This window comes from Aspergillus ochraceoroseus (genome assembly GCF_002846915.1).
Source record: "Aspergillus ochraceoroseus IBT 24754 chromosome Unknown P175scaffold_8, whole genome shotgun sequence".
NCBI classification, from domain to species: Eukaryota; Fungi; Ascomycota; class Eurotiomycetes; order Eurotiales; family Aspergillaceae; genus Aspergillus; species Aspergillus ochraceoroseus.
In genome coordinates, this window is record NW_024468483.1 from 307,731 (window position 1) to 333,493 (window position 25,763).

The 25,763-nt window shown below is 41.4% G+C and overlaps 7 protein-coding genes across 7 annotated transcripts; 3 read left to right on the top strand and 4 right to left on the bottom strand.

The window, feature by feature from the left end:
* Positions 1-2,268: 2,268 nt before the first annotated feature.
* P175DRAFT_0443634 (uncharacterized protein) lies at positions 2,269-3,941 on the bottom strand (the record flags this gene model as incomplete). Its single annotated transcript, XM_040894193.1, has 2 exons — positions 2,269-3,259; positions 3,334-3,941. 2 exons carry the CDS (start codon positions 3,939-3,941, stop codon positions 2,269-2,271), a joined length of 1,599 nt encoding a protein of 532 aa, XP_040749421.1.
* A 9,835-nt stretch (positions 3,942-13,776) lies between these two features.
* P175DRAFT_0503911 (ADP-ribosylglycohydrolase family protein) lies at positions 13,777-15,050 on the top strand. Its single transcript, XM_040897721.1, has 3 exons — positions 13,777-14,002; positions 14,076-14,500; positions 14,557-15,050. Exons 1-3 carry the CDS (start codon positions 13,851-13,853, stop codon positions 14,937-14,939), a joined length of 960 nt encoding a protein of 319 aa, XP_040749422.1. The 5' UTR covers positions 13,777-13,850; the 3' UTR covers positions 14,940-15,050.
* Positions 15,051-15,073: 23 nt separating this feature from the next.
* P175DRAFT_0443568 (uncharacterized protein) lies at positions 15,074-16,710 on the bottom strand (the record flags this gene model as incomplete). The annotated part of the gene is made up of 7 exons (XM_040894188.1): positions 15,074-15,485; positions 15,552-15,578; positions 15,637-15,705; positions 15,768-15,885; positions 15,947-16,093; positions 16,153-16,384; positions 16,492-16,710. The coding sequence occupies 7 exons, from the start codon at positions 16,708-16,710 to the stop codon at positions 15,074-15,076; spliced, it is 1,224 nt and encodes a 407-aa protein (XP_040749423.1).
* Positions 16,711-19,370: 2,660 nt separating this feature from the next.
* P175DRAFT_0503914 (tyrosinase family protein) lies at positions 19,371-20,976 on the top strand. The gene is made up of 5 exons (XM_040897722.1): positions 19,371-19,710; positions 19,775-19,934; positions 19,994-20,259; positions 20,318-20,591; positions 20,662-20,976. Exons 1-5 carry the CDS (start codon positions 19,523-19,525, stop codon positions 20,920-20,922), a joined length of 1,149 nt encoding a protein of 382 aa, XP_040749424.1. The 5' UTR covers positions 19,371-19,522; the 3' UTR covers positions 20,923-20,976.
* Positions 20,739-22,138, bottom strand: P175DRAFT_0503915 (alpha/beta fold hydrolase). Its single transcript, XM_040897723.1, has one exon. It carries the CDS (start codon positions 22,071-22,073, stop codon positions 21,069-21,071), a length of 1,005 nt encoding a protein of 334 aa, XP_040749425.1. The 5' UTR covers positions 22,074-22,138; the 3' UTR covers positions 20,739-21,068.
* Positions 22,139-22,599: 461 nt separating this feature from the next.
* Positions 22,600-23,530, top strand: P175DRAFT_0503916 (uncharacterized protein). Its single transcript, XM_040897724.1, has one exon. The coding sequence runs from the start codon at positions 22,753-22,755 to the stop codon at positions 23,344-23,346; it is 594 nt and encodes a 197-aa protein (XP_040749426.1). The 5' UTR covers positions 22,600-22,752; the 3' UTR covers positions 23,347-23,530.
* A 118-nt stretch (positions 23,531-23,648) lies between these two features.
* On the bottom strand, positions 23,649-24,670 carry P175DRAFT_0534939 (uncharacterized protein; the record flags this gene model as incomplete). The annotated part of the gene is made up of 3 exons (XM_040900181.1): positions 23,649-23,838; positions 23,907-24,363; positions 24,430-24,670. The coding sequence occupies 3 exons, from the start codon at positions 24,668-24,670 to the stop codon at positions 23,649-23,651; spliced, it is 888 nt and encodes a 295-aa protein (XP_040749427.1).
* Between the last annotated feature and the right edge of the window lie 1,093 nt (positions 24,671-25,763).

Genomic DNA, 25,763 nt, shown 5'->3' on the forward strand with positions numbered 1-25,763 from the left:
TACAGTGTCCTCGGACTCCGACAGCATTTTCTCGACGCCCACTCCATTGAAGCGCCTCGCAAGGAACCCAAGATTACCAAACTGGAATAGACGCCTGTACATATCTTCTGGGTTACTAGGAATATATAGGCTGCGATTAGCATCTACTATGATGGTAACCCTTTGCTTTGCACTTCTCGAATGTATGGTAGGTATTAGGATGTTTGCAGGCAGGACAATTGCGTCCTTGGCTGGAGGAATAGAACTGCTAGGAAAGTTACGCTCTGGATATGTATAGAATGGATTTCTCTAACGATTTTTTATTGGCGCTGCGCCGAAGTTATACTTGAAGATGGGAGATGGTTCAGTTATGCTTATAGCCTTGCTGTAAGTACGACATAGTATTTAATGCCCAAACCTGTGCTATCTCGATCTGTGCACACGCAGGCGAACCAAAGCAACGTCTCGGGGAGGACTGTATGGAGTGTGTACTCAGGCCAGAGAAAATAAGTGAGTTATAAAAAAAAAAACTAGTGTGTCGTAGATTTAAATATAGTGAACTATTTCTAGATCTCACCCTTTGTCTTTTGTAGCAGCATGAGTGGTAGGACTGGAACTGCTTAAACTATTGGGCCTCGGAAATACCTGTAGGTGACTTTGTGCTGCCTTTTTGCGCTGACAGACCCTCACCCTAGTCATTCTGGCACGGCATAGGTATGGTACGAGAGGGGTAGGGAGAGCTGCCGATGTCCTTGTGAATAGGTGAGTGTATTGGAATGAAGCTGGTGATCCGAGGTAACCTGCAGGTCCTTCCATGGATAGATATGCATCAAGCGATGTATTAATAGTATTGTTGCACGGAATGTCTATAAAAGATGAGAATTTTATGTTCTTTGAAAATATTGAAATCCTTATTCTGCAGAACCACCTGCAGGTGCGATTGAATGGGACAACCCTACGGGGAGCATATCGATGTATCTGAGATGATAGAAGGGAGGAATGTTTGTAGCCAGGCTATTAGATCGACCCGACAACGAATCGTGCTGTCACTACCATACTTGTCGTTAGGAGAGTGGGCTCAAGAAACGCCTGGATGTGTAGAAAACATATGACAGGTGAAGAGTGCTGTTCTCTGACGTGCATTACTGGCTGGGATGGCCATGCTATAATCCCTCGATTCGAGAATCAAGGGAGATTTTCAGGGGCATATATTCACAAAGGTCACACCGCAGAACACTCCATGGTGTTCGCATATTGATTGTGACTACCCTCTTGGTTCTCTGAATTAAGTCTATCCCCGTCATAAGCTACCAGTAATCGTCGTATCATAAGCCAAAGTACAATATAACCGTCTACTTAGGAGTATTTACGCGCTCTAAAGATGGAAGGAAGTTTTGAATTACCCGGACTCCGATTTCACTCAAGACCAGAGTATTAAGAGCAAGGGACGAGGTATTCCTAGTTTGGCCCCTTGCATTGCAGGAGGACAGGATATAATAATACCTCCGAAGGGTGGTGAGACATGATTCGGAGAGCAGCAGGGGAGCCAATTAGATACACTTATGTATGTCAACGCTTTTTAGTGCCTACATATACAGCATTATACAGCATGTGCAGGAACTGTGCAGCATCCATTTTACGTACCTGTAAACTGTGAGCGAGAGGACGAGCGTGCTTTATAGCTTTCAAAACTTTGTCGATGATTTATCAGTACCTCTCCTAAACGATAACATAGAGGCAAAAGTGTTCTCGACCTTCCAGAAGTACCGTTGATTCACCTTTCCCCGTAACATATGGCTGCTGGTTGAATATTAGTTCGGCCGTTGATACCTTCCTCAACCAACTCTGTGAGAGAGCCCAGCCAGGTTCGGGACCAACAATCCATGCAGAAGAGTTTCTGCAAACAATCAACAAGTAAGCATGACAAAGTTAGCATGGCTTTTCCAGAGTGATCAATTCCATTTCTCGCCTGCCCTTGATTCGAGATTCCGTACATCCATCTGCGTATAATAGCCCTATCTAAAGGTATGCGAGTTCGGCCACCCCGCGCCACACCTGAGAGAATCAACAATTAGCTGGAATCTGGTCTTTCGCAATATCTGGTGATTGCAATGGCGACATTTCTGCAGAAATCACCTCACATTCAGTGAGCTGGTTATTGTGCCAAAGTTCAAGACACCAGCACAATGTATTTAAAGATAGCTTGCGCGCTCAGCTCTAGATTCCCAATACATCTACCCCAACCTGTTTTTACGCTTCCACAATTATATACACCGGACTGATTCCAAATTAATGAAATATTTGTCGGATTCGACCAACCAAACTCCGAAGACAGCTCTTTGGAACCAGGCTCCCCGTGTGCTCTGGCTCTGACTTGGGTGAAAGCATAGAGCTGTGAGATTCGGAAGATTTCTCTAGGAAAGAGGATTCAACGATCGAGTCGAGATAATTGCAACTAAGCCACTCTAAAAAGGCATCCACGTCTGCCGTCGTGCTCATTGCCCCTAAGCTGACTCGAACAATGCCAGTCGCCTGACCGTGGACCTCCTGAATGGGATCTGAACAACGATGGCCCGCATTCCAAGCGGCTTTCATATCTTCCATTCGTATCCATCCCAGGTAAGCCATTCCACCGGGATTGCAAACGCTACCGCTGCGGAGGAATATCTTTGCTTTGTCCGCATGGCGCTCAACATCTGCATAACCATGGGGATTACCGGATATATCCAGCACAGAGAACGCAACTGTGGGCCCTTGAAGAGACGAATCTCCAAACCCGTGCTGTTCAGAGCCCGTATAAATCCGGCAAAGAGGGCTATCGTTGGAGTGGTGAAGAGATGCCAAGCCTCGATAGAGACGAGCAACCAGAAAGGCACAATGTGAGGAAACGTTCCTCATACTCCCGTATAAACGTTTATGTGTCTGAATTGCATGTGAAATGGCTATTAGAGAGTGAAAGTTGAGCGTACCGTCTTCCAAAGCATCATGCAGGGACTCTGTCTTGGTAGCATGCCATGGAGCCACTCGAACTGATGGCGAGTTTATCACCATGTCAACTGTGCCTCCGCCGAAGTATCGGCGTTGCTGGAGGACGTGTGCTGCAGCCTTGCGCACAATCAAGCAACCCACGTCAGGTAGGCCGAATATCTTATATAACGAGACCGCAGTGAAGTCTGGAGCGGCGGATACGTCAGACAGTTCTAATGGGGCGGTTGAGGCCAGAGCAGCGGCATCAAAGAGGATATAGGTGTCTCCGTGATTCTGACGGATTGCTTGCGGCCTGCCAGTTACACAACAATATCAGCTTATCATGTATGTACGTTTTCGGGCGAATCCCGATACTGGGAGTCTTACCATGACCGGGGTAAACGCCGGCCTGTCATATTACTTTGGCCCGGATAAGCGAAGAGAGTTACTGTCTTTGGCTTATGGCTGCAACGATTGCGATTGATCCAGTTCTCGACTGCAGTGTCTCCGACGAGGCACAAACTACCACCACTCGCCACTTGTCGCAGCCCGACAAGACTTGTGTGGGAGTCTTGATGATAGACATAATGGAACCCCCGCCGCTTGCTTGTGGGGGATACATTTGGTGACCTTGAAAATGACGCCATGCAGTCGCCAACGAGCTTGATAGAGGCCGTGGCATTTGCGGTGAAAATCAGATCGAAGTCATTTGGATTGGCACCAAAGAACTGCAAGATTTCTCCGCGAATGGCATCTACCCGAGCACCAGCCACGCGGGATGGTGTGTTATCAGAATGAGGGTTGCCGTACAGATTCGCCTGCAGGTCGGCGGCATACGACTGAACCAAGGACCGAGCATACACCGTTGACCCAGCATGGTCTAGGTATACCACACCCTCCAGACTGGGATACTCCGCCGCTCGAATATTATCCACATTATCATTGTATATGGGGGCTTTCTCAGGATGACGAGCGAAGGACTCCTCTAACGCCATGATAGACAGGGGACAGAAGTTTGTAATAAATGATGTTGCGCGGGAAAGGATTGGACTGAACTCGAGCGCGATCTGCCTGAAGTGCAGGGGCTTTTACAATAAATCCTGGAGTCTGCTAGATATTTATCTATCCACACGCTGGCAGCAATGCCTGTACTTTCGGAAACAGATCAAAGTCAGCTGTGAGTCTCCAGCTACCTAGATGATGACAAGCGTCACTGAGCAATAAACCCAGCTGCCGAATAGCTATTCTATCTCCGAACCCGAGTCCTTGTTTTCCTTTTTGAGCAGGGGTGTCCGGGCCAAAGGTTGATTCTCGTCTAGCCGGTCCACATTCAAACCCGGCGCAGTTGGATTGCATGGGCGTCCTACATATCGGGCAAGGGGACTGACTGACCAATCCATACTACCTATACTTCCCAGTAACCCGGATTCGAAAACGAAGTTCTCAATCTTAGAATAGCCATGCACTTTCGGATACTACATGGCCAGGATAGCTCGTCCTCTTCATCAATCAGTGATACCCCCCTTCCTTTCACATTCCATGATGAACCAAATATTGGCGTATGCATTGACCAGGTGCCCTTAGCTTTCCAAGTATGGCCAGCTTCCCATCTATGACCAATTTCCCACGCCGACCCTGGTTAAACACGGTCTAGGGCTAAACGCCACTTGACCAGGATTCCAACTATAGGGATCCACATATCCTTAGTGGCTCTCTGACGTGGCTAGGCCAAGGTGGGCTGAAATCGTATTCCATTGCCCGATGAAGATCAAAACGGCCTGCAAAGGTTGATTGGGGGGCGGTCACTAGTTTCAAGAGTATGCTCGTCTACTCTCGTGGCACAGTTACCTAGCAAGGACAATATCATAAAACATATTCATTGGTCGTTTCTCCTCGCAAGAAATTCTCATATTGCGGTTGCAGCTTTCGTCTCTACAGCATGTTCAGCGCAAAGCTTCAATGTCGTAGGTTATTTCACCGCGATTTAACTTGCCGGAATGCACATCCAACCAGTCGTAGGACCCGTTTGCCTGCCAGAATGTGCTTCCAGTTCAGTCCTTTGCGCATTGGGCTGTATCGCAGCATCCACTTACCAAGGCCATGCATGGATGCCATTTTTTGAAGCTGTCAATAAGTTTTATATCCACATGAGATTGAATGCGTGCACAACCACTCAGCCCGAGCCTTTGGTTTTCTGGCAGGAAGAACCCAAAAGTAGCTTCGGCTATAATACCCTCCAACGTAAAGGTTAGAACCAGCTAGTGGAGGAAACTTGCCATGAGCGTGCGGGGTATTCCAAGTCGCCCTGGCGAGTTCTTTGTGAATGCGCTGTTCGAACTGAAGAGTCCGGACCAAGATACTCCAGAGGAGAATCAGCTCAGCTCGATTAATGAAGAGCGAAACCAGAGTGTTCGAGTTGCTTGGGACAACCAGGTCAACTATACCAATCCCTGTTCCCTTGTCTGGTCCCCCATGCGATTACTAGAAGTAGACGACCCGTTTTAGGGAACGGCTTTCATATGGGCACAGGGGTATCCTGAATCTAGATACGTGGATGCCAGGTGACATGACAATTCAAACGATATGACCACAATTCGCATAAATTAGGATGAATCCTCAGCCTCGAAACGCAGGCAAGAGAGTTACTAAATGCACTGACTAGCTAGTAAGTGGTCCTCCCGCTCCTACTCTGCATTTAAGATTTACGCTGACGGTACTATGTATGCCTTGCCTAGCTATTCTGTGAGGGTTCGCGCTATATCAAAGGTGCACCCTCCCCAGTGCATCGATAGTACGGTTACGAAGAGCCCAAGCCGGATGATCCCGGTGGAGACAAAGAGGAGGGATCAGCGAGATAGTCTCCATCTGCTGCCGTGTCCGGAGTAAATACACAAAGAGATTAGTTTGCTGGCGATGGTCTCCATGTACAATGCATTTCCTGTTATAGGAGAAGAGTACCCAACTCGTTGCAGGCGTATGATCAAAGCCGGCCGCAAGGGTCTGGTTGAAAGAGACCGAAGACAAAGGATCAAAAAAAAGACTATAATCAATTGAACAAGATATCATAGTTCCAGGGATTACGGGAAATATCCTATATTGGCTCCAGGGTAGTTGTCGGTGAAGACAACCACATAATAGAACTCTGCCCTAACTCAACCCCAAAGCAATCTCAAGCAAGATAGGACGGAAGGAGCACTCTTGTTCTGAAGAATTACTAATGTGAATTTTTAGGGAATTTTTAGGAAATTTAAAATAGTGCGAGCAATAGTTTCCAGCCCTTACTAGGCGATCGCATGGGCTGAACTAGTAAGAGTTACTATTTACCAGTATATGCAAGATAATGAAATGGGTAAAGTAGGCAACTACCTGCACGTGCGCAGGCCAAATTATTAAAAACAATACAGCTGGATTATGTCTGCAGAAGATTAAAGCTATGAAAATACCAGGGTTCAAATTGCTTTCATGCACAGATATCAGTTACCTTTAGTACCTTTCTAATATTGAACTTTATGGGCATGCTGCTCCTGAAAAGTACAACTAATGAAGATAGAAGATCAAGTACAGAGAGCATAATAAAACAGCCTCGAATATCAGAAAGAGAAACATTAAATATCCACTTATGTAGAGCCATAGCTACTAATACAACTGTAATTCATCAATAGAAGTAGTAAATTAACACCACCTCTTTAGGTGTAGTAAATATCCCAGCGCCATGATACCACGCAATGTGCCGGCCGGCAATCCATATCACCTTCAAATCCCGCCAGACTAGACTGCAACAGACCAATTAAAAAGTGGAAAAGTGGATTAATCTGATGATATCTTGGTTGTTGGCGCATGAGCTTCTGCTGCAATCAACAGTGATGCCGAATGTGTACCTAAGGTGTTGCATTGGACTAGCCAGTGCTATCTAAGGGATCAGCAGCAACTACTCGGGTAACAATCTGCTAGTAATTAAACGGAAGAATAGCCCCTATCTAGTAATCCTGATGGAAAAGATTGAATCGCCGCAGCCGTTGATTGAATTACACTAGAACTTTGGTAGAGTAACAGTGATTGTAAGTATTATGTTGATGATGAGGATGTATGAGGAATGACTGGGTCTGATTCTATCAATATTGATCTATGATCTTGAAAATGCAGATGGCTTGCTGTTGATTGATTCTTATATAGTGTCCTGAAGATATATATTGATGAAGGTCGTCAAACTATGACGGTAGAAAGTTGACCGAAATGGATTCAATTGGTCTAACTAGGAAATAGAGAGAAGGAGATGCTTGGAGGAAGCATGGAGATCTAGAAGGAAATAGTGGCCTTAAATATATAAAGTAGTCACATGTTACTATCTTCTTCTTTATGGTGATGCTGCTTTATAGTAATGCTGGTTATATTTACTAAGTATAGTACTTTAATATACCCCTCTTAGTAATATATCTATTTTATAAAGCTATTTAAAGTTTATCTCTAACCTGCTAAAACCTAATCTCTTAATAAATTTATTAAATTTTATAGTTAGTAGTACCTTAATTAGCTTATTAATAATATTATCCTCTCTACTAACTATTTATAGCTAAATTCTGCTATTTTTAATTATCTTTTTAATAAAGAAATAGTAAATATCTATCTAATAAAATATAGATATATAATTTAGTTTCTTTACTAAAGTAATAATATTTATAGAATTAGTATATAAAGGTATAGTACTTTTTATAAACTTTTCTAATCTAATAACTATATATAATTTTTATAATTATATAACTAGCTTTATTATTATATTCTATATAATAAATTTAGTAATAGTTAAATTTAGAGTAACTAGTAATTACTTTACTAATCTTTATATAATTAGTATTCTAAATATAAAAAATATAAAGTCTTTTATTAATTTCTTATCTTTATAATCTATATAAGAGGTATTAATATATATATATAATAAATTATCTAAATAATCTAAGATTATTATATAATTTAAGGTCTTCTTTAAATATTAGAAAACTTATTTAACTATATTATAGTTTAACTTACTAGGATTATAATTCCTCTATAATAGTTATATTATTATATATTAAATATCTAGTTAGGTCTAAATAATAATCTAATTTAATAATCTAGTTAACTCTTAGTAATAAGTAATATTATCTTTACCTGTAAAGGCATATATGGTGTCTAGAATAATATTACTAGTATCTTGGATAATATTACTAGATTCTAGTATTTCTTTAATTAATTTCTATTCTAGAGTTATTAGTATATAACATGGCTAAAGATTATAGAAATTCTATTTATAGAGCATCTTTTAAATATATATATATTAGAATATTAATATTAGACTATTAAGTAATCTATAAATATTATATCCCAAGAATTATATAGGTTCACCTAGTTACTTTAATTTAAAATATTTTTCTAGCTTATCCATAAATTATTAAATATTTACTTTATTAGGGCCAGTAACTATTATATTATTAATATAGATAATAAGTATTAGTTACTAATTTAGATTATAGTAGAAGTATAAGTCTTTATTAATTACCTTTATACTAATTTTTACTAGAATATTATAGAATTCCTTATACTAAAGAAATACTAACTATTATAATCTATATAAGGCTTGAAGTAGTAGATATACTATACTATCTTACTTATTAAAACTAGTTAATTAATATATATAGATTTTTTAATCCTTAATTATTATATTAAGATAAGTAATTACTATATTAAATTATACTTATTTTAAATTAAAATAAGTAACTATACTTAAAAATAGCTTTATTAAAGTATCTACTATTATTAGGGAGTAGACTTAGTTAAAGTCTATACCTAATTTTTAGAAATTTCTATATATAACTTATCTTATATAAAATTATAATATATTATTATTTATATCTAATTTTAAGTTATATACTTATTTTCCTAGTAAAACCTTTATATTCTTTAGTAATAGTATAAATTTATAAGTCTAAATAACTTTAAGCTTGCTAATTTAACTTTATATTACTTATATTTAGTAATCTTTTTATAGTAACTTTATTACTTAAATATAGATTTATAGGATTCTAATTTTATAAGTCTTTATAAACTTAATTTCTAGTATAAAACTATTAGAATCTGGTAATATTATAGTAATTATATTAGGTAATTCTCCTAGCTTTAGATAAGATTCTAGTAAATAAGGTATTTCTAGAAGTATTTTTAGAGGTAATATAGACTAGAATTAAGATTATTATTCTTATTTTACCTTCTCTTCCTATAGTTACTTTACCTACTTATCTTTAAAATAAATACTTTAGTATTAATTCTTTATAGATCTTAAAGATCTCTATAGAATAGTAATATTATTACTAGTATCTTTACTAGCAGGATTTTATATCTTTACTTAGTTAACTATTTCTATATTCCTAATATTAAATTTAATTTACTTTCTAGTCTTTAAATACTTCCTTTTTAGTATATCTAGAGTTATTAGAATATAGTTATCTTTAGAAGGTTTTAAAACTAGTAAGATCTTTCTATATTAAGTAAATAACTTTAGAAGCCTTTATATTAGTTATAATATTAGTATTTTTTTAAAAATAGGTTAACTAGTATATAGATTATTTATAATAAAATAGTTAATTATCTCTTTATATTTACCCTGCCTAGATTATTTTTCTATACTAAGTCTTACTATCTCCTCTATATCCTTGCTAATTACTTGATTATTTTGCTTGGTAATGGTTTTAGAAACAGCCCTGGAGGCAGGCCCAGAGGCAGGTATCTGCTCTGGTATGATAAGCTTGGTAGTTTTGGAGATAGCCCTAGGGGCAGCCCTAGAGGCAGGTGGCTGCTCGGGTATGATGAGTTTGATACCTGCCTCTGGGTCAGGTAGGGTAGTTTTAGAGACAGCCCTAGAGGCAGGTAGGTACAGATATATCAAGTTGGTACCTGCCTCTAGGTTGGATAGGCTTGGTTTGGGTAGGGCTAGATTAGGTATTAATATTTAAATTCTCCCTATAATAACTTTATTATTAATTACTAATAATAAGATTTAAGAAATAATATTACTTTAAGATACTTTATTATAGGTTATTCTTTTTTTTTTAATATTAATAAGTATAGTTACTCTAGATAAACTATTATTATTTAGTTTTAATTTATTAGAAAGTTATAATTATATTCTATTTATTTTATTAATATTATCTTTATTAAATATTATATCCCTTAACTAAATTATCTTCCCTATATCTAGATACTATACCTTATAGATATAATCTCTATTATATTTAACTAGTTAACTAATTTTTACTCTAGATAATATTTTTATACTTTTAATTTTATTCTTATATAGGATATTTATAAATATCTTATATTTTTATATATAAATATATTATAAATTAATATCTCTAATTAAGATATTTAATTCTTTATAAAAAAATTATATAAGTAGCTTTCCTTTATTATTACCTTCTCTAACTAACCTATTTAAAATATAGACTACTATATTAATACTATATAGCTATATAATTAGTTCTATTTTTACTTATATATATATTATGCGGGCAGTCTAGATTATATAGTTATCAAACTATTTAATAGTACTGTTTTCCTCAGGGGTTTATGGTAGTATTGGTTTATATATAGTATTAAAATCCTTACTTTACCTAGTATACTTATTAAATTCAGAAGTAGAGTTAAATCTAACCCTTCTAATATAGATACTAGTTATATTTAGCTAACTATTATATATTTCCTTTAATACCTTTAAAGATTTACTTTTTGCCTTTAAATATTATATAAAAAGGTATCTAGAATAGTTATCTAGAACTAGTAGAATATACCTAATACTATCTCTTCTAATTAGTTTGATTTCTTAGAGATTTATATATATAAATTATAATAGTTTTATTATATATAATTATAGTTTTTAGGATATCCTTTTCTTTAATTTTAATAATTAACATGCTTTACAGTATGGCTCAGTATTTTAATTAGTAGCAGGCAAGTCATTAGTAGCCAAGTTATTACTTTTATTATAAAATATTACCTTATTATACTTTAATTATTTAATAGATAGATAACCTAGTTATTAATATAATAAGTCTATTAGTATAGTAGGCATAATTACTACCTTATTTAAAACTAAAAATAAGATATTATTATCTAAAATAGTATATCTAATTACCTTATCTATTACTATCTTATAAATATATTAATTTTTCAAGTTAAAATAGATTCTTAATTCTATCTTTATTCTTTCTACTAGTATTAGGTTATATAATATATTTAGATTCTAAAAATATTTTATTTAATATAATATTAAAGTATTATTATCTAATTTAAATTAAATTATTACTTTTTTATAACCTTGGAGATATACTACCTTACTATTAAAGATAATAAAATTATAATTTTTAAAGTTATTTAGATCTTTAATTAGATTATTAAAGAGATTATAATTATTATATATTATATAGCCTGCTCTGGAGTTATATAACTACCTATTTCTAAAAGTAGTTAATATTAAAGTTATTAATATATTAACTCTAGATAGTATAAAATTATTAGTATTTAGAATTATATTAGCTTATATAGCTAGAGTAATAGCTTAATTTTAGGTTAAATTATTTTTATTCTTTAATTTATGTGGCTTGAAATACTAAAGTATTAAAATTAGTTTTTACCCTTTCTTTTATTTATTAATTATTAAATATAGATAATCCTTAATATTATATTTTTCCTTCTTATAAAATAGGTATAGTATTTTAGATTTTTTAGATTACTTTAACTAATAATTAATATAGCTAGTAACTATTATATTCTATAATAATATATATTTCTACTATTACTACTACCTCCTTTTATTATTTATTATTAGTTAAGAATTTAATATATTTATAGCTAGTATTATAATATTAAATATAATATTAGATAATAGATTCTCCTAAACTTTATCCTTTACTATACTATATATAGTATAAAAATACTTCTATATAGTTATTTTAATAAAATTATTATCTAAGTTATTTAAGATTAAATTTATAAAGCTTATATTATTTCTTTTAAGCTCCTGAAGTATTATAATAATTACTTAATAGGATATAATAACTATTTTTAACTTATTAAAAGTATTTATTTTCTAGATAAAATTTAATATAAACTTATTAATAATTATATAATTCTTATACTTAATTTTAATAACTTTTCTTTATATCTAATATATATATTTTTAATTATTACTAATAATTATTTTTTATAACTTCTATATAAAATTATTTATAAAGATATATAAAGTAGTATTTATTAATAATTTCTCTACTAGTTTCTTACTTATTAAATATAGTATCTAACTAGCTATTATTTATAAAAGAAGTTCCTATAATTTATACTTAAAATTATTAAATTATAATCTAGAAATATTACTTTTAAAAAGCTTATCTATCTTATAAAGCCTTAGCTCTATTTATATAAATAAAGCTTAGATTTTGAATTTTAAATTATTTTCTAATATTATTATTAGGCTTAAGTTAAATATGCCATTCTTCAGCTTTATTGCTTAATTTTAGCTATTAGTAAATGGGGTAGTAGCTATTAAAGGTAGGTGTGGTAAGTTAGGGATGTCAGGATATCTGCTAGGGGTAGGTTTAGTTACTATTTTAGTTAAATTATAGAGATTTTTCATATACTATTACCCAGGTAGAGTAATACTATAGTAGTATAGGTAGTATAATATAATAGTAGTAGGTAATATTTTTACCAGGATCTCTTTTTAATTAGGGAGCAGATTACTATATAGGAGTATAGAAATATAATAAGAGTTTTAAAAATCTATAAAGCATAAAATAGAACCTTAAGGAGGGCTTATAACCTAATAAAGGTTATTAAATTATGATGGTAGAAAGTTGACTGAAATGGATTTAATTGGTCTAACTAGGAAATAGAGAGAAGGAGATGCTTGGAGGAAGCATGGAGATCTAGAAGAAAATGGTGGCCTTAAATACACAAAGTAGTCATGTGTCGCTATCTTCTTCTTTATGGTGATGCTGCTTTATGGTGGTGCTGGTTGCATTCACTGAGTGCAGCACTCCAACATATATCAAGTAAGATATCGCAGGTTTATTAGTGGCATGATATCTAATGTACTCAAAGCATTTAGTATACAGTTCTTCCTCAGCCTTCACACACCATAGTAGTAATATCTCCAACTAGTTTTAATGTCTTTATCGGACCCTATATAGAATTTAATAATGGGACCTAGCTCTAAATGATCTCTTGAAGCTGGGCTAGGCATGTTTATAGGGTACATGTTGGATAATTTTACCACCCACACTGCCACCCTAACCATGTTGTTTATTAGAGTAAAGATGAGTGTATTGAAAATAAAAGTTCAACCCAATAATATTTCTATGAAACAAGGCATGATGTTGGTGATCTCCTAAGTAGGGGCAGGGAAGTACGGAGTATACCTACCTAGATAATACATATATAGGTAGAAGTGGCGGTGGTGCCTAAAGTACCCCACTACACAAAACAGCTCCTATATTAGTCATTTAAATATTATTAACTAACTAATTAAATAATTAAATAATCTGATAACTCATCCATAATATATATATCTGAAGGGTGTGTTGGATATTATATTAGATATCAAAGTTAGATTGATAAGGGTAGGGTTTGAATCAAACCCACCTTAATGGCCTTGAGATCTTGATATTTAGCATGCTAGAGATATATTCTTGATTCTCTGGAATCACGGAAGTCATGGAAGTCATGGATAGAGACAACCATGACTCATCAGCTAAATACGAGGCTGAGCGCGTTGTTGTTGTTGACGCTAATTCATCTCTGTCTCGTCCAGAATTCATCATAATCACTCGACACTCTTCACCATCAAGCGCAGTGGAATCAGTCATCAGAAGAGAGGAGAAATGGTCTTGTCGTTGCGATCACGTACTTTAGGATCCATTTGGGGCGTTTGCGTTACTGATGCACTCGGCGGGCCTGTACAGTTCTCAGAACCAAAAAGTTTCGAGCCCATTACTGGCCTTGCCTTTGTGGCCCCCTTTGAACAGCCAGCTGGGTAGGCTCCTCTGCAATCACCTCTTTTTTTTTAAGTGCCTGTCGCAGCAAAAATTCATAGTAACATGCAATAGGTCCTACTCTGATGATGGCGCGATGACGCTAGCCCTTGCAAAGTCGTTTATCGACGCTCAAGGAAAATACGACCATGAATTGTCCATTGAATACTTCGTACAGTGGCTTGAGAACGGTCGGTTTAGCACGGTCAATTATTCCTGGGATGTAGGCTTATCCACTCGACGAGCCCTGTGTCTCTGGAGGGACCACGGTACGCGGGATACCGAGGGGACTCAACGCCAGGTAAACCATAGCCTTGACAAGGAGAGTAGTTCAGGGAATGGCAGTCTGATGAGAATTGCGTCTGTTGGTTTGGTCTTGTGGAGGGATCCCCTCGAGGCGCGAGCTGTAGCAATCAGGCAAAGTAGGATCACACACCCTGCTCTGGCATGTACCGAAGCTTGTGAGATTTACACGTATCTCATGGGTAAGATAATGCGAGGTATGGCTATAATTTGGTATATGGATGGAAGACGAGGACTAAAGTGACAATTATAGGGAAGAGCAAGGAGCAGCTTTGCAGTGTTATCCGGTCCCATAAATTTAAGCATGATGCCCTGGCTCTCCGGATGTTCAAATACAAAACATTGTTGGACTGGGCCGAGGCAGATTATTCCAGTATTAAAAGCAGCGGTTGGGTGGTGGACACTCTTGAAGCGGCTCTATGGGGATTCTTCAAGTTCAAATCCTATGTTGACGGCGCGCTGGCAGTCGTCAATTTAGGACACGACTCAGACACAGTGGGTGCGGTATACGGCGGAATAGCAGGTGCCTACTATGGCTACGAGTCAATACCAGCGGATTGGATTGCTCAGATGCAGAATCAGAGTTTGATAGGGGAAATTGCTGACGGCCTTGTGGATTTCGTCGTGCGTGAATAAATAATCCTGCAAGTTCCAAAGTAAATGTTTGGTATTTTATATCTCTGTCCTTTATTATTATTTTGGATTTCTGAACCGCCGTTTCCCCTCGAAACAGCACGTAAAATGCACAGGCATATACATACATAAAAAACTCATATTCGATCCTCAACCGTCCTCTTCGGTCCTGGAACTCCCATCTCACTGCTATACTCGCTGTGCACAATCACTTCCGTGGTTTGTACAATCCCAGATGTATTTATCCTATGGGACTGCCTATTCGTTGCAAGGTTCTCTTCACTGCCCCCATCCGACTCAGAGACCGAGGGGTGGTTGGCATGGATCTGTACCTGGTACTTCTGCTCCTCTCTATCCATTCGACTGCCTTGCATTGAGCCCATTGCATGACTATTCGGACCGTAGGCAGAGGGATCACAATAGGCGTTGCCGGTGCGCTTTCGAGAACGGGATCCGTAGGATCTGCCTCTGCTGCTGCCGATAATGGACTTGACGAGTGGTTTGATGGTAGGGAAGCAGGCGGCAAGGATTCCTATGTTTAGCTCAATGCTAGGATGGTTAGCCGGGCACTGCTAGATTAAAGGGATAATTCTCAAAAAAAAAAAAGGCATTTACCAATTCCATATGAGATAGTTGCCATCGCTACATAATGTTAGATTTCTCTGTAGACACTACAGGGTTGAGGATGGGATGGACATACCGAAAAAATTCCGGCTGGGTGTAGACCCTCGGTTGAAGCACTGCCTTAGCTATAGCTGCAGCACACGCACTATATTCACACATTAAGAACTGTTTACGATCAAGTATGGGCAGTATAGAGGGATTAGTCACAAGTATCCTAGACTGAGAATACCCATCAGAGATGTCTTGGTTCGCTTATTGACTTGGATGTTCCAAAACATCCATACGGGCAGAGTTGTGTAGAGAAAATCCGTGGTAATATTAATGGCTACACCATTTGTTAGCTGTATAGAGCCTGGAACCTAGAAGCCGATTCTTGGGAAACATACCACTATTAAATTGGCCGATTGCCAGGTAAGTCTTGTTGGAGTAACACTTTGCATTCTTTCTTAGAGAATAATCCCAGGCAGCTTGAACCGGAATGCACTGAAGAATCAACGTCAAAATACAACCAACTGTAGCGAGCACCAAAAAGACTTTGGGAGTCAGCAGATGGACGAAGACATTCGATAACACAATGTAAAGTGCAACTCACTGACTGTTCCTAAAATGAACTTCTTCAATCCCTTTTTCTGGCCGGCAAATCGAATCAGAAAGATCCCAAGGGATATCTTCACCAGGCTGATCCCCAAAACGATAATAATGGAGTGATACCATAGCCATTTGGCCAGTAGTTCATAGTCATTCGGGCCAATGTCCTTGAAGAAACGACCAAGACCGTGGTCACATTCCCCGACGAAGCACGCAAGTACGCCAACTGCACATGCCTGCGCGGTGATATTACATCAGAACTTTGATCTCTAAGTGAGGAGCAAAGTGATACAGGCACCCCGTTGACCCTCTATGGCCTATATCGCATGGGGCAAACACTCACCAAAGATATTATCATGATGCCGTCTTCGACATGAAACCGGCGCAGGACGAAGATCCGAACATAACACCGTAGGATTACCAAAAGGGCTGAAAGACCGGTAAGCGTGCCCACAATTGCAATGATCCGTGGAGCATTTGTGTACGGCACTGAATCTGGGATATTAGTTTGGCTTGGTGCTTGTCGTGCTAGAAGCGACGACAAGGAGTTGGTAGTCGCCATGATCATTTCACGGGTCGTGACAAGAGCACGGAAAAGTGGAACAAGAAAGCCCAGGGATGCGGTCTGGGGATAGAGCTTGAGAAATACTGTCTTATATTGTTGCTACTATTGCTCAAGGCTAGGCTCCTGCACACACAGGCTAGAGGCGAATGCGTCGGCAAAAGGCTGGGTCTCAACCGTACTGGCGGTAGAAGAGTATCGCAAATGGTAGTTCTTTCAGTGCTAAAAATGGCTCGCTCCTTTCAATTCAGTTTAGGATCTGGATACTCCGTCCTGCTGAAATGGAAGTATGAATCTGAAATAACACTCGAGGACCTCCACGGAGGGGCTCGCCAACTCATTCTCAAGCCACGCATCTATACAATTCCTAGCATCAAGCAGGATACGTACATCTTGGATGCGATAAGACTTTCCAGCGACAAAGGAAGAGCCCCATAGCGTCTCGAGTCGGTCCGACGTACGCCTCCTCCGCACCGGGGGCTTACTCCCTGCAGGGGCTGAAACGTGAATTGCCAGGCCCAAACATCTGATTCATTCCGGTCGAATAACCCTATCCGTACTCCGTATAAAAATTGATAAACGAAGGATTAAACCCACGCAGAAAACCAAGCTCATTATAGACGGCCAATATGACCTTCTAGACTAATGGAACTCAGCCATCGGGGACCGTATTGATGCCTAGATCACGCATTCCAATTCGTTGCGGAAGGAAAGGGATTTCTGCCGGAGATATCTTCCTATACATACGTATCTTCTGAAACCTTCCACGAATCCATAAATCTCCAGGCAAATACTATGTATTGCAGAGGGGGATATTCCAGAGGGCAGAGCACTGGGAGATGGTTCGGGGTAGGAATTCAGTCCACTGTCCGCGGATATTACCACGGACGATATTGGAATTCTAGCTCCGACGAGGGTTCAACTCCTGCGAGTACAAGATTCCCAAGATGGTTAAATATGCCAAGGGAATCCTTTGACTTCGAAGACAGGGATATAGTGCACTAGCCTATACCAAAGTTAGACATAGCAGAGGCATCGGGACGTAAGCAATTCATTTCCTGTAGTGGAAGTGATCGAGTACTTATCCGGTCACCCCTGACTGCTCCCGTTATTATCGGAGTACAGACTGCTTCTATTGCAGAGCGCTTGTTGTCTCCTCGAGTCTCTTCCGTTCTTAGACAACGTCGCATTCAGAAAGACACCCAGGGTCCAGGATTGTTGCCTTGATGTGAAACATCATGGGACCAGATTTGACGCTAATCACCATAGTTCGGAGAAGATCTTTTTTTATTATTGCCCCTACTCCAGTTCTGTCACCGCAGAGCGCGGATCCTGATAGTTGTATTCTGAACTCGATCCTCCCATTGGTTATTTCTCGTCTGTATCCTGTTCGCCTGGTCCTTGCTCGATGCCTCCTCGAAGCTGATAACACCCTCCCCAAACGAGGAACAACAATATCCTTCCAGATACTCCCGATATTCACGGCAACGAGGCCGCCGTTTGCAGTCTTATTACGCAGCACAGCCCGGGGATTAACCCCCAGCACGGCCTTCAGAAGGGGAGCACTGAAGAGAGAGTCAGTACCAACAAGTTGGCTATAATTATCTCCGGCAGAAACCATCCGCGCGATCCACAAGGGATTTACATATAGAAGCGGGAAATCTGCCGTGGTCTGGCCGAGAGAGCTTATTAGAAGGGAATAACCCCATTTTTTTAACCTCCAAGCGAGCGATCAGAAAGGGCAAAGAAAGCGATTGGATGCCATGTTTGACCATCGGCATCGCCAAGTGATTCTTTGGTTAAAATCAGGCCACGAAGAGGATCACATCGCGGTGTAACCCTTGCGGCCAAGCTGAAGTAAAATGCCGCTATCCAGACCAAATACGATGGGAGATTAACGTTAATATTGGACCCCGGCAATCAGGGCTCGGCCGGCCGGCGCCCTGATCCTTTACTAGCTTCGTCCCACGCCGCTTGCCTCTTTTCTAGCGGGGGTTAGTTGTATAGATCCTGGAGCGATAGTACTTGCCCCTCCGATGGAGATTTTTCTTCTGCCTGGCTCTTGTCTTCCCCGGGGTAAACCAACTCGGGTCTTGGGTAGAAACCAGAGAAAGTCAATCCACTGTGGTATATGCAACGGTGCGTCGTTCTATATTTATAAAACGGTCATATTCTGCCACCATCTTTGGCGTTCAGCCCCCCCGGGGAATATGCAGTAGGCTAATCGTAGAGAATATCCCCTCGATCTACGGAGTGCTACTATGTCCACTCCGTTTGAGCCAACCAAGGCTCCATCTCCTCAGATCAAATGATATTCCAGGCAGAGTTGGCGGGACCTTGGGCACATTAATCGACTCGGTCATGATCCGGGCCGTCGGGCAGATACTAAGTTGCTAGGCAATCCCAACGCAGTAGCTTAGCCTGGCTCCACGCCGTATACTAGGAATATCATTTCTCAAGGTTTTCATTTGTGCCGTATGAGAAGCTCTCAGGGCAGCCAACATTCGTACCGTGCATGTTAGCTAGTCTTTTTTTGTCCCTAGATGCGGTCAAAAGGAATTGGAGTCAACGTCCCTAGCTTTTATGTTACAGGGGCTCTCATCTCCATGCAAGAAACAATACTGCGTGACTACCTCGTGGTTCGGAATTATTTCTCCTTTGCCCTGAGCCAAACGAATTATAAAGCCAGTACCTGACCAACCGGTCGATCGCTGTTTGCTTTCTTTTTCTGTCATCATTGTCGGTTCTATATTCTTTTTCCTCTTTTGTCTTCCGTTCATATTTCTCCTTTTATAGAGAGAGAAACGTGACAATGCGCTTCTCACTCATTGCTGCTGCTGCTGCTGCTCTAGTCACTGCTCCCCAAGCCGCAGCCACTCCCATAGATGGGTGGGATCTGCTTGCTGGAAAAGCTCTTGCCAATCAAGTTCTTTACCAGTATTCCAAGCCGAACTCTGGAAGCCCATGTACCCCTTTCAATGCTGCTGTTCGTAGGGAATGGTAAGCATTTTCGTCATCTATATTCGCATCTTCAGAATGCTGGACTAATCGGCTCATTGTTCAGGGGCTCTCTCTCGAAGAGCGAACGCAAGGAGTACACTGACGCCGTTAACTGCCTTGCGTCCAAACCCTCTCAGGATCGTGCCCTTGCTCCCGGAGCGCGTAACCGGTTCGACGACTTTGTTGCTGTGCACATCAACCAAACGTGGACCATCCACGGGACGGTAAATAGCCCGTGCTTGTCGAGGCAATCCGTGGGAGCTCATCACTAAACTTAGTTTAGGGCAGTTTTTTGACATGGCACCGTTACTTCACGTGGGCCTATGAACAGGCTCTACGCAATGAGTGTGGTTATACCGGCTACCAGCCCTACTGGTCCTGGGGCAAGTATGCGGATGACCCAGAAAATTCTCCGATTTTCGACGGCTCCCCGTACAGTATGTCCGGCAATGGCGAATTCATCCCCCACAACGGGAGTTTGGCTGCTCCTGGAATTGTGCTGAAGCCTGGAACTGGAGGCGGCTGCGTGAAGACCGGCCCGTTCAAGGAGTACGTTCTGATACGATACCGCTCTCAATAACAAAGCACAAGCTAACTCATCTCCCAGCTGGCAAGTCAACCTGGGCCCTCGTTTCCCTAGCCTGAAGCTTCCGGGAATTGTTGCGCAGAACGGCTCCGGGCTCAATTACAACCCGCGTTGTCTGCGCCGGGACGTCTGCAAGGATGCCGCTCGCTGGACCACAGTCGACCAAATTGTCGACTTGATCGACAACTACAAGAATATCACCCTGTTCCAGAACCGACTCCAAGGCGATTTCCCCAAGGGCTTTCTTGGTATTCACAGTGGCGGCCACTATACCATTGGCGGTGACCCCGGTGGTGTATGTCTTTCTATTTCCGCATTCCCCAGGCATACCACAAGCTGAGTGACTGACTGACTTGGGATGTTAGGATTTCTTTGCTTCCCCTGGCGACCCAGCATTCTTCCTCCACCATTCCGCTATCGACCGTCTCTTCTGGACGTGGCAAAACCTTGATCCCGCACATCGCACGTTCGTGGTTGACGGCCCTACCATCATGGCGGGCCTCGTCGACAACCCCCCAAATACCACCCTTGACGATATGCAGCACTTTGGCACCTTGACCGAACCTAAGACTATTCGTCAACTGCTGGACACTACCGCTGGGCCATTCTGTTACGTCTATTTGTAATAACACGTTTCCAACGTTGGGGTTAGCGGGGAGGATCCCTTGAGCCAAGTATAATAGTTCTACATAAAAATATAATATAAACAGTCAACCATAGCTCCGGAGTGGAGATGTGAATTAGGGCGCAAGCTGGGTTTAATCCCTTTCGGTCATGTTGATAGCGCAGAGTGCTGCTGAATCATTTCCTCCGTGACCAACTCCCCAAGAATCTCTTCTAGGTGTTTGATCAGGGTGTAATGTGTTTCACCTGCAAACTCGCGCAGGCTACAATGAGGCAGCCGAGCAGCCAGATACCGCGTCATCTCCACCGGAGAATTCGCATCCTTTTCTCCATGCCAGATCTGGATCCTGTTGTACGGGACGTCTTCAAATCGGAACCCCCAATCGTGCGATAGCAGAACAGCTTCCTGGACCGACGCCCCCGCACCTTGAGCAAAGGCCTCGAACAAGGTTTTCAGCAACCTCTCCCGCTCCTCCTCAGTCGAGAGCGTGGTTTCGTCTCTGCTCTCCTGTTTCTCAAGCCAGGCATCCAGCCATTTTGTCACTGGGCCGCTTGTCGCACACCATCGCGAAGCCCCAACCACACCGTCAACGAATACCCTCAGGGCTGCCGGGGAATTCGTGGCCGCACATGAGAGCATCCTCCGCGTGCGCGAGACATACCGCATCCCCGCGGCCCATGGTCCAGCCCCAGCCAGAATCCCCACCGCGGACAGCATCTCGTACGGGAGAGCATACGCGCAAGCCACGGCGTAAGGCCCACCACCGGAGCCCCCCAGAACAGCGAAGCGCGGGATCCGGAGATGGTCCACGAGGGACTTGACGTCTGCGGGCCAGTCCGTGATCCGCCGCTGTTTCTGGAACGTGGAGAGTCCGTATCCGGGCCGGTCGGGTGCAATAACGCGCAGACCTCGTCGTCGGGCCATTCCGTCAACAGCCCAGCCTTCCAGCCGTGACGACGGGAAGCCATGGAAGTAGAGTATCGGGTAGCCGGTTGGAGAGCCATACTCTGCGTAACCCAACCGGCGACCGTCAGGGAGAGAGAGAGTTTGATGGAGGCGGGATATGTTGTTGGTCTTAGCGCCAGTTGCAGCAGCAGGAGTGATGTTGTTGCCTACGGGCAGGGGGACGCGGAGTCTCAGCCCTGGCTTCATGGTTGGTGATATGATATGGAAAATAATCAATGAATACGGGCAGCGAGGGAGTCCGGTAGAATATTCGGTGTTGAGTCAGAGACTTGCTGACCTTTAAATTTGTACGGGAATCCTGCTTCGGCTGCATAATTCCGACACGATACTACAATAAGCATAGTGAGGCTAATTTCACTAGAATAGCCTCTAATCATACATCAAGAGAATTCTCAACAAGAACAGGGTAATATTAGCATGATCCCAACATCTTTCACAGTTGATATTCTAGTTATTGTAGCCGCTGGGAACAGCTGGGCTGATTGACCATATAGAACATGCAGACATCGGTTGTAACTTGGAATAAGCAGCATACCCTATATTCGTCTTCTATCCTCAGTTTGCTACCGTCTTCATACTGACTGCCATGGTAAGGTTTGGACAACATACGTAAGTCTGACTGTGTGAACATCTGTCATGCCACCCCGAAGTATTGATATAAAAATAGTTCTTTTCTTTTCTTTTGCCTTGACCATATGAATTTTATTGGCGGGCTCCTCTTGCAATGACGCAAATGACAGTCAAACTCTCATCATTCAACCCAATATTCGTGAATCAAATGGTTCAGATCTGCAGGACAGTCAAATATAAATATCCGGATGTGATCACTACTCTAAGTCCGTGCAGTTGAGAGTAATTTATATATATGCCCGCTAGCTCCACGGATTTCCCCGTCATGATGTATTTGGCTGCCGTCCTCGTCTCTCTGCTCGCCATGGGCACATCTACAAATGCACTTGCGGTCTGCGATCGAGACAATAATCAAGGCCAGGACGACGACCCCAACAACGAATCCGGTCAAAACCGGATCTGCCCGGGTCTCAGAACAACGGACAATGGCTGCATTCGATTCACTCGAGGCTTCGACGTTACCGGTGTTACGACTGAAGTCGACCTTACCTTCCCACAGATCCAAACCGAATGCGACTGTATCCAGGAGTGTATCAATCGACTCGGCACCTGTGCCAACTATGTGTGGAAGTTCTCCACTCCAGAGTCCGTCCAATCTGGCCATCGCACCTGTACCCTGTACTCCGATTTCAACCTGCCCGCGGACGTGACGCTGGCTTTCGATGTGAACGGGTCCATGAACATCCAGACTTTGAGTCCAGACAACAATCCGCAGCGCGGAGGCCTTGTTCCTCAAGCCTTCAAGGATAGTAATCTCAGTACTGAGGCGGACCATGATGCTGTTTCGGGCCCTGTTTGGGCACTGGCGGATGGCTCTGTTCAGTGCTAGAAGAAAAGAACCTAGTGATCAGGTGGATTTCATCTGATTCTACGATCTTTCTCATATCAGTTGGGTGCGCATAGGGCGAATATGCAACTTGTGTACTACCTTGGAGTTCTTTCCCCTTTTTTTTTGTATTATCGTAAAGTATACCTAGGTACTAGGAAATTGAAGATGCGAGCTTGTTCCCTGAAAATTTTTCTTTTGATGATAATACACCAGTATACTAGCCTGGATGGACAAGGGCAAGGCACTTGCGTAGGGTGAGGAAATATGTCCTACATCAGAATATGCACAAGTCGTACTCTTTCTTATACAAACTCTTGCAGGTTGCCATCTTTATCGCCCTGGCCGCTCCCTGGCCGTGTCCCAGATTTACTTTGAAACGAGCCGATCCACTGAGAATGATGCGGAGATGAGAATGTGTCTTCTGGATAGATATCATAGGGATCGAGTCTTGACTTTTGCGGCCTCTCTCGTTTCGAGGCGAGTATATCCAGGCTTTTCATGTCAGCGGGGGCTCGCCTTCGTAGGACAGAGTTGCTAGATTTGACTCACAGTAGGATTACTGGAAAGAGACACTCAAGCGTGTATACAAATCGATCAATTTGGGATGCAACAGTAGTTGCACTCTGCTGGAGTACGTGACTGCGCGCGCAATGCCAATGCAGAAAAGACTGGCCAGGCGTAACTCGGCGCTTCGTGTTAAATAAAGAAAAGTCTCGCGAGAAGACGAAACATAGGGGGATCTCAGATAAGCCCGTGCTAGCTGTTTAATGAGGAAGAATGAACTCCAGGTCTCTAGCAGCGCAAGAGAAACAAAGTATCCAGTGTGTAAGTGGCTGATCCTGTGCTGTTCGGAGAGATTTCCCCTTGCAAGCTGCATCGCTCTATACACTGTGATGGTGATGCGAAGCCCGAGAATATCGAGGATTAAAGCCCAAAAGATGACCAGAAAGATCATGAGTTGGCGTCCGTGGAGGATACGTGAAATGATTAAATAACTATAGAAGGAGATCCCGGGCCCTTGGATCTTTGATATATCAGCTCAGTTCAGCCGTTTCTCCTTGACCGTGGCTGATTCGAACTCACCAGCCAGAATATTTCCGCGAAGATACAGGCAAGCTAGTCTCGGTGTAATCGACCCATTTGTGTAGTATGCGAACCAGCACATCCCGTTTGCTATGGCACAGCTCGCTGAGACAACGAGAGGTACAAAGTTCAGGATACATGCATGTGTGATGGCTATGACTGAGATAGAGGCGAAGGTCAGGAAGATCCCGATAGTACTTAGAATGGACCAGCTCGTCTCAAAATACGCGGGTACATCCATTGTCATGCAGGAGAAGCACAGGCTCTCAAAACTCTTTCATATCGACAAGCTTTATGAAATGAATACCAAAGGACTTTAAATACTAGATGGAGGATGAGTGACTTCAAAGACTCGGGACGCATGTTAGTGACCAAAATAGACGACGCATTGCGCATGATATCGCCAATAGATATACACGAAGCCACACAAACCCGGAAAACTGTTCCCAAGTCGGAGATTATGCATTAAATCCTGGGGATCTGTCTGTTATTCCAATGGTTCCAGTGGCAAGCCTCGAAGCGCAAAACCCTAATGTGAACCTTTGTTTTTCTTGACCAGCCCTGTTGCCGAATGTATCTCGCTCGCGGGGACTGTACGGAGTAGCCTCTCTTGATTTGATAAGCTTTAGCTGTGCTTGGCCGATTCTATGGACTCTTAGCTCGTGTTCGGGACCTCCTATGGAGCCCATTGTTGGTATTTGGATGGCTTCATTGTCTCCAAGAATTCCGGGCAAAATGCCGGTATTTCGCAATTCATCGCCCATAATAAAATGCCACCTGTCCTAGGATTAAAACCCGAATATACTTCATATTGCGCAAAGAACTAAAGTGCTCCAGAGTATTTGATCTAGACCCTTATGGCCATCACTTGTCCAGCACGCACCTCGCAAGAGTACTAGGTTTTTTCAACGAGCAACAATATTTTAGGTCACGTAAATTTTATCCATAAAAGCCAGACTCAAAACAGTTAAAAGCCGACTTGGGAAAACGCTCAAATTGAACAGCCAGAAAAGGTTATTGTTATGAAACTGGATGGCTGAAACCCTGGGCTGCGACTAAGGGTCCGCTTGGATAATCCACATACATAAGAAACATCCGGCCCACTTTAGCCATATGTAGTGACCAAGATCTACAAGGAGAAAAGGTCTCCTCCACTTACCTCTGCTAGGATTTCATCACTTGTTTGTTGTCACAGTGTGTGAGTGGCATGGTGTGTGTATTGCTTTAGGCTATAACCTCTGTGCTGGATATTAGCCTCCTTCAGCTCTTCAAGCTGGTTTGAGTAAAGTACGAGAATACATACTCAGGCCTCATCTAGTGGAGACCAGAAAACT